At 41.2% G+C, this 14,642-nt stretch overlaps 1 protein-coding gene across 2 annotated transcripts in view; it reads left to right on the top strand.

The window, feature by feature from the left end:
* The window catches only part of shisa7b (shisa family member 7), a 58,568-nt gene that overhangs the window by 39,232 nt on the left and 4,694 nt on the right, over positions 1–14,642 (top strand). For both annotated transcript variants that reach the window (XM_022193874.2, XM_051955977.1), the window contains 2 exons: positions 3,901–4,131; positions 11,843–12,224. In XM_022193874.2, coding sequence (XP_022049566.2) covers positions 3,901–4,131; positions 11,843–12,224 — 613 coding nt within the window. The remainder of the gene's footprint in view (positions 1–3,900; positions 4,132–11,842; positions 12,225–14,642) is intronic.

Raw genomic sequence — 14,642 nt, 5'->3', positions numbered from 1 at the left:
CAGGAAGAAAATTTCAATAATTCCTCAGTTAAAATATATTTCAAAATATATTAAAAGTATATTTTCACAGTGAAGCTTCTGATGTCACATTTTCAACATTTTTTGGGTGGAATAAAAGAAATGTAAAAATTTTTTCTTTAGAACATTCACAAAAAAATCAACCAGAATCCAATGAATTTTGATGGTTGTTGGTTTATTTTTTGGTGAATAATCTTAAAGAAAATATCAGAAATTTACTGATATATATGTAATCACCTTTTGATATTTTTAGGGGTTTTTTTGGAAGATTTTTACTCATTTTAAAAAAATATTTACAAGAATTTTCTTTCCAAATTTGGGGGATTTTTTGAGATAATTTTTTAAAAATAACACTTTTAAGGAATTACTGGAATTTTCTTCCTGAAGGTTTTGCAAATTTTCAGAAATTTCGGGAATTTTTTTGCAAAATTTTTTGGATTTTTTTTAAAACAAGGAAACAATATTTTTTGGTGCCGGTAAGTGAGGACAACAGGAGGGTTAAATGCTTTCAGAAATATTTTTTGTGAAATAAGAGAAAATATGCAATTGAGCCGCTTTGTTTGTCCGCCTCGTCTGTCGGACCGTCAAGCTGAAAGCTCGCTAGTGACCGCCCGTCATGCGTGTGATTTTTGGATGCGGTGCGTTTACATGCAGGAAAAACTCATCTGGTGAACACACACCTTCAGAACAGCTGTGCCACTGTTAGCACTACCTTGTGGCAACACGCTTCTAAATCACGGCACATGTTTGCGATGACACATCTCCTTCTGTCACATGGTCGTGTTGAAGTCGACACATGTTCCATCAGAGCTTCCGGTTGTCTGGCCTGCCCTCTGCTTAATGCAAGCCTGTCTGCCCTCCTCAAACTCCACCACCTCCAGCCTGCTTCCAGCTGTCCTCCTCTCTGTGTAGCAGTGATGTCTGAATGTGCTTACAGCTGACACTAAACATGACGGGAGGTCTTGGCTTAAGCAAATCACTGCTCCTACCAAGTCTGTTTTCCCGGCCTTTGAAGGCAGAAAGAGCAATGCTAGCTCGTGATCCGTCTCCCACCGATGCTGCTCCTGTTGTACCCAGGAAGTAGACCGACTCCTACTGGAAGTCAGATAATTATTTGCGGAGGCTCGTTTGGTGCATCTGACATGGCTGCGACAGAACACTGGACGGGGTTGCCATGGAAACGTGATGATGGCGATGATGAAGGAGATCGGCCTGATTTCCATTGAACTTTTTAAGTTGTTTCAGCGCCAGTTATTCCGAGCCATTACACCTACACGTGTCCCTCGTGGAATGAATTACACAAGAAGGCAACTGCAAAGAATAAAACCAGGTTAGAGAACAGATAGATGAAATGTTGTCGGTTCTTCAGTTAACCAACAAGTACAGTTGGAGACGTTTAACCCTCTCTACTCCAGTGGGTTCTTGACTACATTTTCAGTCACTGTTAGCTCATTTTTACTGCCGTATGAAGTCCTGTACAGCCACGTCCAGAAGTAAAAGGAACTCAAAAATCTTAGTGTCCAACATGAGGCCCGTGGTCCAAAAGTGGTCCTCCAGAGGGTCCAATCCGGCCCTCAAAGTGTAAAAATTACAGAGAAGACATTAACTGCAGATTGTAAATTAGTAAAACTATAAATTTAAAATAATTTCTAGACCATGACAAGTTGTTTGATCATAAAGTAAAATAGTAGATTGTTCTTTTGTCATTTCGTGTCTCATTTTTGTGATATTCTGTCTTGTTTTTGTATTTTTTTGTCTTTTTTTGTCAGATTTCTGTCGGTTTCTAACTTTTCTCCTTAATTTTTTGTCTTTTTTTTGTTTCGTGTCACTTGTCGAACTTTTTGTCGTTTCTGGCTTTTGTCATTTTGTGTCTTATTTTTGTAATATTTTGTCTTGTTTTTGTTGTTTTTTGTCTGTCAGACCTTCGTCTCATGCTGTTGTCGTTTTGTTTCTTGTTTTGGTCGTTTCATAATTTTTTTCTCGGTTTTTTTGTCATTTCTTTTCTTGCTTGTCATTTTTTTGTCAATTTTTTTCCTTTTTTGTCTTTTTGTTTTTTTCGTGTCGTTTGTCTCCTGTTTTTGTTATTTTGTGTTTCCTCTTTGTCTCGCTTGTGTTTTTAGTCTCATTTTTGTCACATTTTGTGTGTCATTTTTGTTGTTTTTTTGTCTTTTATTGTCGGACTTTTGTTGTTTCTTGTGTTTTTGTTATTTTGTGTTTCCTCTTTGTCTCGCTTGTGTTTTTTGTATCATTTTTGTCGTTTTTTTGTATAATTTTTGTTGTTTTGTGAACAAAGGAACCATTAGGAGCTGTGGTTATTTATAGGTTATTATGCAGATCCGGTCCGCTGGAGATCGGACTGGACTGAATGTAGAACCTGATCTAGAATCATTTTGACACTCCTGGTTTAGAGGTTTAAACTAAGTAAAAAAATTAACTCAAATTTATCAGTTTAGAAACACTGCTTGTTCTTATTTGCTGTATTAAAGTAGAAAGTACACGGCTTTATAGTGGCATGAAGATTGCTTTTATTGGATCAGTTTACAAAGTCTTTGCCATAAACCCTGATGATTTCAGTTAATTTATGGCCATTTATTGGTATTTTTGGCTATGAAGGTGAGATTTCAGATGTTTTGCCCTTGGTTTCTTTTAATTTCACTCTTCCTGTGTTAGCTAAAGTTAACAGCCTTTGGGAGGATACGAGGACACTTCAGCTGTGAGTCAGACTCTCTGAACACACTGAGCAAAAGTTCATTTTTCCAGGACACCATTATCAAACCTCTTTGTCAGCCGTCGTAGGTGTTCCGAAAAAGAAGAGAGAAATCAATTACCCTGCACTCACAGAAATTACCCGGCTAATCCTGCGTCCCGGCACCAAAAACACGCTGCGTTTAGTTCAGTATTTAGTGCTTTCTGTGTGCGTTTTCTCCAGACCACGTGATCTCAGAGCTCGCATTGCTTTTTCCCTGCTGTGTGTGTTCAGCGTTCTCGGTGCAGAAGTCGATGTGCTGTGTGTTCCCTGGGTGGCACTTAACAGAGACATCATTGGCCATTATTGCCCATTACTGACCAGTATATGTCCAGCAGTTATCTTAACAAGATGGCAGCCCATAGCATTACCACCCCAAATGGACTGGGCATTGATTGCGTCTGTCTCTAAGACAGGAAACAGCAGCAAATGGCCTCAGTTATGCAACCTTTAATTGTACTTTATCTGTTTTTTTAAACCGTATTTAAGCCTCTCCTCTATCTGCTGCTGACACCCAGCAGTCCAGCAATGGGCAGTTTGTGGATTTCAGATGTTACCTTTTGGGTCTTTTTGGTTTTAAACGTGCCGAACCCACACATGTCGGGTCGCCGCTGAGCGCTCCTACATGTTGGGTCGTTCAAAGTGCCGTCTGGTTGGAAGATATGAATGTACTTTCTGATGTAACTGATGTGATTATTTGTGTTGCAAACAGACCCTCCCCCATGCCGCTGATCTTACATAAGACAAATCATTTCTCTGTGTATCGATCGATCGATGTGCTGCTTCTGTATTTTGCATAAATGTTGAATGTGTGTCTATCCAATCCTTCAGTGTGTTTCTGTGTATTTACATGTGATATGATTGTGTTGGAGAAACGGACCAACAGAGCAGAGTCGTATTTATAGACGGTCGCCATGGAGCTCAGAGACACTTCCTGTGTTTGATGATGGCTAACTAGCTTCTTCCTCTTCTTCTTATTCCTCATTTTCTCCTCTTTACATCCACTTTTCCTTTTTCCAATCTATCTCTTCCTCTTTTCTTCCACCCTGTTTCTTCGTCTTCTTCATCTCCAACCTTTCCCCCTTCCTTCTATCTCCTCCTGCTTTCTTCTTCTTTTTTCTTCTGCCTCTCTCCAGAGCGTGGATCTCGAATGAACAACACCCCCCAGCTCTCCTCCGGGCCCACCCTGATTTCCAGCAGCAGCAAAGGTCCCGGAGGCGGCGGCAGCATCATGGGAGGGGGCATGAGGCACAACAGCAGCCACCCGTCCTTCTCCCACTCCTTCCACAACCTGGCACAGCTGCCGCCGTCCTACGAGGCGGCCATGAAGCCGGAGATCAGCCGCTACAGCTCCCTGAAGAGGCTAGGTGAGATGAAGGGATGGAGAAAGAGTGGAACAAAGGAGGCGAAGAGAAATACCCGAGGGAGCGATGAAGGGGAGGGCAAGTGGGGCTAATTGATTATTCAGGACCATGGAGAGCTTCCAGGTGGAGCTGCAAACCATCCAGCAGCCTCACAGGAATCTTCTTCTGCAGTGTTTATGTGCAGTCTGATGATTAGTAATCCCACCTGACTTTTTCAAAGGTATGAAGTAAATACATGGATCATTTTCCCAGTAAGTCCTCCATAGAAAGCAGAGCTGCCACAGTCCATCAGTTAGTTGTGAATATTAAACTTTTTACCCAATATTTTGACCAAAAATACTCAGTTTGAGCACTTTAAAGGAGGAAAAGAAGTCAGATTTGTCTGACTGCAGCCTGTGAGCCCTCGTTTGTTATTCTCTGCTTTACAAAGTCCTGAACCTCTGTGGAAACTGTACGGCCATGACTGGGAGTGGACAGAACTCAGAAATGTCATAAATCATTAAAAAAGAAAGTGTAATATCTGTAATTATTAATTCGAGAAAAACTGGAGAAAAAAGTAGAATCGGCATGTTTATGTTCCAAATGAAAATAGGCCAATACTTGGAAAAAAGTGACTTTTCTTTCATTTGCTCGGTGTAAACACCGCCTGTAGTTCAATCTACAGCTGCTTTCACTCGATTGGTGGAGATGATTAGCACAGTTTCTTTTTCTTTTCCTTTTTTTTTGCAGAATCTTGTTGGAGAAAAAGTTTTTATTCTTACATGTTTAAAGGAGACATGGAAATTTGATTAAATCCTAAATTAAACCTTAGATTTGGTCACGATTCACAGCAGAATTATGATTATTATTATTACCTTTATTTAACCAGGTTTGTCCCTTTGAGATCATCCTCTTTAAAAAGACAGACCTGGCCTACAATGGCAGTACACACAGATTTTAAAAAAAAAACAGTTTTAACACACAATCACATTTAAACAGGCATAAAAAATACAAACAAGATTATTTAAAATGAAACATTTACACTTCAGCAACCTGGATATGATAGGATGGATTAAATGCATTCAGAGATACCAGACTTTTAGGCTCTGACTGCAAAATAATGACCAGAATGGAGCGATTAGTTTGATTCTTTCTGTTTTTACCGTCTCTGGCTGATTGATTTTCTTTTTAAAGATGACGTTTTTTCAAACCTTGTTATAGAGGGTTAAATCATGGAAGCGTGTTCTAAATATGCAGATGTTGAAGTGTACATTTAGTGGGCTATGCTTTGGTTCTACGTGTCCATAAAGTTGGGAAACAGAGGTTTGATGCATCAGAGACATGTGGACTTCCAGCAGCGTTGGATCCTACAGATTCTATAACTTTGAAGAATCTTTTTTCCGCCTGCGGGGAACTCCCACATCTTTCAAACGTCAGTATGAAATCATCATCATTTCTTCTTTTCCTGTTTTTATTTAGAGAGCTTTTCCAAATCAACAAAAACACACTGCTGTTTTTAAAAGCTGAGTAGTTCTGTCCATTCCCACTAAACTAGATTTTGTATATAAATCATCTGCTGCGATTTTCTCCTCACTGATGTCAGTTTAGTCCAGCTTCATATTTCTGTGGTTGGTAAAGACCAGCGTTGAAAGAGAAGCCAGATTTTGGTTGAGGTTTTGCTCTCTCCAGTACCTGAGCATATCTGAGCTGTAAAACGACCTCCTCCCACCACATGACGGTCCTTCCAAGTGTTTGTCTCTCTGTGGTCTGGTTAGTCGGACCTTCAAGCTGCCGATCCTCCAGTGATCCAGTTTATGGCAGCAGGCTCGGCCACCAGGAGATGAATGAGTCAGAGCCATCTCAGTGCTGTCTGTACACTGTTTTAGCTAAATATCCACGAAATCATTTCGACAAACCGTACCAGAAAAGGAGGAATGGATGGAGGGAGACTGTGAGGATTTAGGTGGTGGAGGAGATAAAGACAAGATGAAAGAAGGAATGTTAGAGGAAACTGGAATTAACCTTGTGAACCTTTGAGACAATTTATCAGAAGTAGAAACTGTAAGAACACAAAACAATCATCAAATGTTTACTCCTCACTTTTTCACTGGAAAACTGAACCAAATCTGAGCTCTAAATCCTAATTTCATATAAATGACGCTGTTTGATTTGTGATTTCATCAAGATTACTCTGTTGTGCCTTCTCTAAAATTATTAGAAATTAGTCCAGAACTTGCTCAAAAAATCCTCTTTTACTGTCCAAAATGAGTTAAACGTCTAGGATGGCTTAGAAGGGTTCCAAAAATGACTAAAAACAATAAAAACACGTCAAAAATGACTCAAATCTGACCTCAGAAAATAACTGTGTTGTCAAAAATGCCCCGAAATGTGTACAAAATGACTAGAAATTACGTGCATTACGTTTGGGACTTCTACGATTGGTGGTGGGTCAGAATAGCAGAAAAATTGCAGTGATTGGATAAAATTCTAAGGCTGCACAGAATTCACAGACTGGTTGGATTTGCGTTGAGATGTGTGAGACTGAGAGAGAATAAACTCTTCTGCTGTGGGCTTCATAGCTTTTTTTTTAACACAGTGAAGGAAATAAGTAATCCAGAAAGTTGCTCTTTAATGTTTAGTCTATTTAAAAACATTACATTAAATTAACTGCACATTGTAAATGAGTAAAACTATAAATTTACAATAATTTCTGGAGCATGACAAGTTGTTTGGATCAGAAAGTAAAATATCAGATTGTTCATTTTTCTTTTGTGGTTTTGCAACTCATTTTGTAATTTTTGGTGTTTTTTGTCTGATTTTTGGTGTTTTGTTTCTTTTTTGTCGATTTGTGTTTTTTGTCTGATTTTTGTCGTTTTGTGTTTTGCTTCATTCGTTGTTTTTTCTGTATCGTTAAAACCACAAACAGGAAGTGAAGTGGGTAACGTACGTGCGCTACGTTTGCTATGATTGGTGGAACTCACGGGAGGCGGGACAAAATTGCGTAAACTTTGTGGTGATTGGACAGAATTAAAAGGTGGTGCAGAATGTATGGAGATTGGTTGAATTTGCGTTAATTGTTGCATCCTGGAGGGACTGATTGGAGAGATTCAGGAAGACAGAGATGAAAGAGAAGAAGGGTTGTAGGGGAGAGATGCAGCGATGGGGCGTTGGCCGGTCGCTCTGCAGTCTGGCTGCCGTCGACGAGAAGAAAAAGGTTTGAGAGGAAGCCTCTCTCTCTCTCTCTGGGTTTCTACCTCTCTCGGCCTGTGATTGCTGAGGACTGCAGGGGGAGGGGAGTCTCCTCTGCAGGCCATTGATGGATGCTTCCTGCATGGGGATCGTCTGCTGTACGTGGAGGCAGTAATGAGGTGAAAGCTCAGTCCAGATGAGGCTCTTCATTATTTCAAAAGCAGAAAACGCTTCGATAAGACGAAGCAGCGTTTTGGAAAAGGCTTCCAGTCATTTTAAGACCTTCTTCCCGCTTCCTCTCCTCATTCATGGAACAGGATGGATTAGATCATTAAAAAAAAACATGTTTGGTTTTTGCAAAAATGAGAGAAATCTGAGACAGAAACAGATCCTCTGATTCATTCATTTTTCTTTGCTGTTCAGATGCCGTGTTTCTGTCTTTGTTTTTCTGCTCCTCTCTTAATTGCACCGCCTCGAATGACTGAGCAAATTAATTTACAGACGGCTATAGGTCTGCAGCATGGGTGCACACAGCCTTCCCCTGATGATTAGAAATCCTTTCCACATGGTGAATTAAACACGTCTAGTACAGTCACAGGATATTAGTTTGACGACAGTGAAGTGTACGGGGTGAAAACTTAACCAGACTAGTTTGAAGACATCACAGAATTTTTATTCTATTTATAATAATAATAAGAAGAATGGTTGTTGCAAAGACACCTGTGCAGTAAGACACAATTTTAATGTCATAAATCATTAAAAAAAGACAAAGTTTAAATTTTTTTGTTATTTATTTGACAGTAATTGAAAACACCTGGATTCAGCGTAAACAACACCAGTGCCCACAGGTAGTAAATACGTGATGATTCCTCGTGTAGATGTGATTCTACTTAGATTTTTAGTTTGTGTGTCCTCTCTGTTCTGTGAACGCTGCCTCCAGCCGTCAGTCCTTTACTCGCTGAGGGACTCGATCCTTTTTGGTTGCAGAAAATCTTTCGTTTTTTCCAGAATCACTTCAAAGCAAACAGTTTATTTTAGGCACATTTTTAAATGAGACATGCAGAATAAAGTGATGAAATAGCAGAAGTTTAAACTTAGATTTGATTCATTTTTCAGTTCTTCGTCGACAGTATCGTGAAACACGGAGCGGCTTTGTTCACATTTTCACCAGAAGTCCGACTTAAAGCAACAATCAACTTTTGTAGAGGAGTAGGAACAAAACTCCAACGTAAATTGCGGACCTCCTGTATTAAATGAGTAGATTGCTCTTTGTCTAATGAGTGTTCTTGAAATGGTTGCAGATCGCTGGTAGAGGTCATGGATTGTGTTTTTTTTAGATGAGTATCGGTGTAGCGTGGCTTTACGACTACTAAAGACCTCAGGATCCCAAATGGATTTCAGTCGGTAAAGTCTTCAGCTCCCTGCATGCCACAGTTTATCTCCTAATGTGATAACAGTGAGTGTAGCGACCAGACGAAGTCAGTGGAAGCCAGGACTGATGGTCGTCTTTTACTGCGATTACAGATCAGAAGTCCAACTTAGACCAACTTAGCTCAACATAGGACCAACAGAAGAGCTAAACAGCAAATTAAACACGGAAATATCACATTAGCTTGCTTCATAAAGACAAATATGTCCTTTAAACTGTGAAATTTTAAATGTATAATTAGCGTACCTCGTCACTCCTTCCTCTCCCATTTATCTACTTTTTTATCACTTGTTTCTCTCTCTGTACCTCTTACCGTCATTACCGCCGTTTACTTTTCAGTTCGTTATGTCCGTTAAGTGACCTTTCAAGATAAACTCCCTTTATAACAGGAAGTGGCAACATAAAACAGAAGAGGTACATTTCAAAGTAAAACTCCACATATTTTAACCACAATAAATTTGGGTCCTTTACAGCGAAAACTTGAGATGTGACGTATGTTTGTGTTTCATTTATTCCAAAACTGCCCAAATTCAATTTAATTTTATTTATATAGCGCCAACTACAGGTGAGATTGTCTCACAGAACCCGTATGAACCCCCAGAGCAGCCCTAAGGCGACAGTGGCAGAAAAACACCCTTTAACAGGAAGAAACCTGGAGCAGAACCCGGCTCTTTATGTGGCATCATATGAATCTTTTCCTTTGTGGGAGATGATTTTATTTTGAAGACAGATAAACTGTAAACCTGACTGAATCCCTGCTGCACTGGATTAAAGCTTTTAATAGTGTGGTTATTAGTAAAAACCCACCCTGGATGTGAGTTTTGGTGGAACACTCCTTCTGAAGCAGACTAAAACTGTGTTATTGTGGCACAAAGAGAGGGAACACGGCCTCTCGCCAGCCGTCGTTTGAAACCTGCTGCTTTTGATGCAGTTCCCCATGCGGCGCTGCAGAAAGGACGCCGATAAAGGCTCCTTTGTCTGCAGCCGGGGAGAAACCTCGAGATAATTTGGCCTTACAGGACAGGAGTAAACAGAGAGAGGGAGAGAACATGAGAGGAATGGCAAGAGAAGAACGAAAGAGCAGAGAGGAGAGGAGACAAAGGAACAAACAGAAGGAGGGCAGAGACCTGAGAGGGAGGAAGAGGTAGAGAGGTGTCTGGTAAAGGTCAGCTTTAAATTGGCTCTTGGGGAGCTGCTTCCACGGAAATGCTTTGAAGATTAAACGGGCTGTGGAGCACAAAGCTCAGAAACACTGGATCTCACTGTTAATCACACCACCTCTTTCTGTTTCTTTATTTCCACCTCGTTCTGCTTCCATTACACTTTACTTTTTATCTCATGCCTTTTCTCTCTCTTTCTTTTACCTTTTATTCTTTTATGCCTCATGCATAAAATCATCCAGCATCTCTCTCTTGCATTATCCATCCTCGCCTTCTGTCTTCTCCTGTCCTCCTCTGACTGGATCACCTCCTTCTACCTTTCCTTTTTCCATCATCTTAAGGCAGCTTTTTCGTTCTTCCTCCTTCACGTAACCGCTACCATTGTCCATCCTCTATTCTCTCCCCGTCGTCTTTCCAGGTTCGTTTCCATTCAGCAGAAGCATTTGATCGCATTACGTGATATTCCTAAGCAGGTGTTAAGCCGCTCTGAGCTCTTTCACCGCTTTCTGTCTTTCTGTCGAGGAAGATCCACTGCAGATACTAAGCAGACACGGGATTGTTTTACCAAAATTCATTTTTTTGTTTGGATTTTGTTATTTTTATTAAGTTGAGATGATTCAAAACTTTCCCAAAATTACTCAGTTATCCAAAATGACTCAACAATTGTCCTAAATGACTCGAAAATTATCCCAAAGACACAAAAATAATCCAAAATAACGAGAAAAGATGCAAGCTGGTGTGAAACTCTTTGAAGATGACAAGAAATTTATCCAAAATGGCTCGAAAATAGTCTGAGTCGTTCCAGGAAACAATCACTTATAAATAAAAATGACTGGACATCACTAAAATGTCAACTAAATAACGTCTGAATTTCACACCAACCACCTTCTAATGAGCTAAACTATGATAAAATGAGCTGATTCTGAAATAGTTCTGATTGTGTTCTTTTATTAAGTTGAGATAATCAGGACAGATATTTGTTTTTCCGCAATATATTAAATTTTAGATGGAAAATAACAAATTAAATCCCTTTCCACTAAGCTCCCCGTTCCAAAAACTCCTCTCCAGGAAGTGTGTTAATTCCAGATCACATGACCTGCTCCACATGATGTCATTTCCTCCTGAAGAAAAGACTGGAAGACTCCAAGGCTTTCTGATTTATTTAATATAAAGTAGTCAACAGATTCACTACAATATCTTTAGAAATGACTTTACATTTCACTCACCTGCATCTATAATATTTAGAAGAATCTTTCTCTAAAATACCATGTGGTGTTTGGTTATAGGCGGCCATGTTGGTTTTAGGCCTGAAAACAGCAAAAAATGTGACACTAGTTGGGTTTCCATGACAATTTTTCGCAAAATAAAAGTGATATTTCTAAAATTTCGACAAAGTATATTTGCGCTTTGAACGTGTTTCCATTGAAGGTTGTTCTGGGCAGAAGCATCGTAACTCTCGTAAAATATCATCCCGCGAGATTTCACTGCAGGAAGATGGACGCCCAAAACCTGTTTCTATCTCCTTCTAACACTCTGCATTCCTCTGCTGTTTGCTGTCTAGTATGGCAGTGATGTTTTTCTCAAGAATAATGGCAAGAAAAGTGTCGGTCTCCTCTTCTGTCCACACGTACCGCGCCATGTTTACTCCGAGAGAGCTGGTCATGTGACCAGGTACGTCACGTCCGGTGACGTATAAAAAGTGTTTCCGTTGCGCTTTTGTGATATTTTTCAATATGGAAACGTCTGAAAAACCACCTCATGAGAGCGTAAAAACTTTTTTGCGATATTTTAGTCCTTTTTCGAAATTCAGGTGTTTCCATTACCAGTTTTTTATTGTAGTATTTACATTTTGCGCATATCTAAGGGTAATGGAAACGCAGCTATTGATATTAAAAGTCCTGCAGTTATATACTGACCCTACATGTGACCCATTTCTGTCTTTGTTTTGTTGAATCAGAGAAAGAACTGGATGAGTATTCGGGCTACTACTCCTCCAAACGTCGCTCCAACAACGCCCCGCCCTCCTTCCACTCCTCCCAGCACCACCTGCCCTACGGAGGCGACTACACGCTGGGCTCCAGAGGGACGCTGCCCCTCCACGGCTCCCGGCCTCACCTCCACATCCCGGCCTCCACCCCCAACCCCTACCCGCTGCCGGCCCAGTCCCATTACACCAGCTCCTCCTTCGACAGGCCGCCGCGACGCGTCCGGTCCCAGGACCAGCTGCTGGCCTTCGGGGAGGGAAACACGCTGTCCCGCCTGTCCAAGAACCAGCAGCACCAGTACTACAAAGCCTTGATGAGCAACAGCAGGAGCTCCACGTCACAGACGCTCCGCAGGTGAGAGCAGAGAGGAAACATTAAAGAGAAAGTAGAGATCAGAGAAGGATCAGACTGATTTCAGGTGACACGAGGAAAATCCCACAAAGGAAAAACAGGAGGAATATTTTATAAATGTCACAGAGTTGGACGCTTTCATTAAAGTTTCAGGAGTCTGATGATGTGACGATATTAAATTTACATAACAGAGAAAGTTCACTAAGTCTGAAAACTTTTATCTCAACTCAAATAAGTTCCTCTTACTTCTTCTGGGACCAGATCCTCAGCATTTCACACATGGACAGATTCTGCTAGTAGGATTCACGATGACTTAAAAACAGTTCATATGTCACATGTTTGAACTGAAATGTTGACCGCATAGATCTGCACATTGTAGATTGAACTGCAGTGGAGAATCACATTTAATGAAGGAAGGAATTATTAAATATGTAACTCAGATGTTTTTAGAATTATAGTAAAAAATACAACATTCTCTATTCCACACTGTATAAACATTCACCTCAGCACTTTATGTTCACACTCTGAAGCAGTTTCTGAGTGTCTTTTTGCTCCTCATTTCTCACTGTGATATAAAGTCCTGCACCTCTATAGAAACAGCACAGCTTTGCTTGGAGCAGAGAGAACTCAGTGTAAAAAAAAAAAACACAGCCTGCAGTTCAGCTGAGAAGTGACAGAGCTGCTGCTGAGCAAGTTCTGGACTAATCTGAATAATTTCTAGTCATTTTGCACATATTTTGGGTCAGTTTTGACAAGTTTTGACAACATATTTATTTATGAGGTCAGATTTGAGTCATTTTTGACGTGTTTTTGTTGTTTCAATCATTTTTGGAACCCTCCTAAACCGTCCTACATGTTTCACTCATTTTGGACAGATTGTGAACAGAAAAAGAGGATTGAACAAGTTAACACTATGGCTGAATCCCAAACCGCCCCCTACACACTACCCCTCCGTTTGCGTGTTCCCGTGGAGGGTCCTCCATATTAAGGGCCGTCCCAAACCACGTAGTGCGGAGGGGGAGTGGACTGTTCAGCCCTTAAATAGCGAGTCTGCATCGATGCTCACTCTGGACAACTTTTTCAGGAAGTGCAACGTTGAAATGGAGGAGGAAACAACATATTGATGTGAGTTCCACATGCGTCCATTATTTCTCCCACGCCTTTTTCACACTGACAGAACATCACAAAGAGTGGTGCAAAAAGATAAAACAAAAGAAACAAATCTTCTCTGCTGACGTTTGATTTAATTGTGCACCCCCTGACACCTTAAAATTTGAACACAACTGACAGAATTCATTTATTCATTTATTGATTTGTTGGATTTGAAATGCCAGATAATAGGATTGGAAAACGTGAGTGAAAAAAAAAGTGGGATGCTTTCGTCTTCTGGAAGCAGCAGCGATCCTTGTTAGTTGCAACCTGTGCCACAGTGCTACAGCCATGCACAGTAGGCGTCTTTGTGTTACCATGGCGATGACGTCTTCCGTTTTCCGGTGAGGCGACAGGGCGTCCCATTCCTGACGATCGTATTTATACCCTCCCCCTTCAACAATAGGTGCCCTATACAGCTGCGAGTGTGACTTCTTTTGGAGTGACACTCGGTAGTGTAGGGGGAGTGTGTAGGGGGCGGTTTGGGATTCAGCCATCGTCATATTTAGGTCACGTGATCCGGTATCTGTACACATTAGGGCTGGCTCGAATAGTGGTTTCTGGCCTCCGAATATTCGGGCCCTATTAAAGACGAATATCCGGATATTCGTTCCGCCCCGTAACGTCTGACGGGGGCGGGGGGCGGAGACGGTAGAAACGGGCCGAATATTCGGATCCATTCGTCTGGTCTCCCGAGTCCACATTTTGCCCTCATTTAGTCTTTAGTTAAACTGAAGAATTCACAAACAGCGGTCTTCAGCATCTTCTGTTTAAGCAACAAAGTGAAGCGTGACGTCAGAGTCGGCAGCAACCCGGACATTCAGGTGGTAAGAAACAGGAATGGATGAGCAGAGATGAGCCGAACACGACAGGATGAACCGAAATGGGCCGAAGGAGCAGGGAAGAGACGAGCTCCGAATATTTTCGTCTGGGGGGAGGAGGGGGTGATCACATAGACATATGTTTATGTGATCACAGGATGAGATGAGCTGATGTGGGCCGAAGGCGGAGGGAAGACAGTAACACTGCATATTCTTTCCGCCCGGTGACGTCGGGGACCGGGGGGGGGGGGGATATTCGGATACCAAAATTAATATCCGGATAGTGCCGTAGCGAACGAATATTCGGATATTCGGGTCCAGCCCTAGTACACATGCAGAACACACGCCTGTGCTCAGAGCAGGTCAGGGAATGAACAGTGTTGGTGGAGTACTGCGATGTCTGAGTGCTTTTCTTGTTTTTCCTGTTTTTGTTAAAGATTACATTCCTTTT

Source organism: Acanthochromis polyacanthus, chromosome 11, assembly GCF_021347895.1.
Source record: "Acanthochromis polyacanthus isolate Apoly-LR-REF ecotype Palm Island chromosome 11, KAUST_Apoly_ChrSc, whole genome shotgun sequence".
NCBI classification, from domain to species: Eukaryota; Metazoa; Chordata; class Actinopteri; family Pomacentridae; genus Acanthochromis; species Acanthochromis polyacanthus.
Note: the sequence above shows the minus strand (reverse complement) of the source record. Positions and strands in the feature narration are given on the sequence as shown.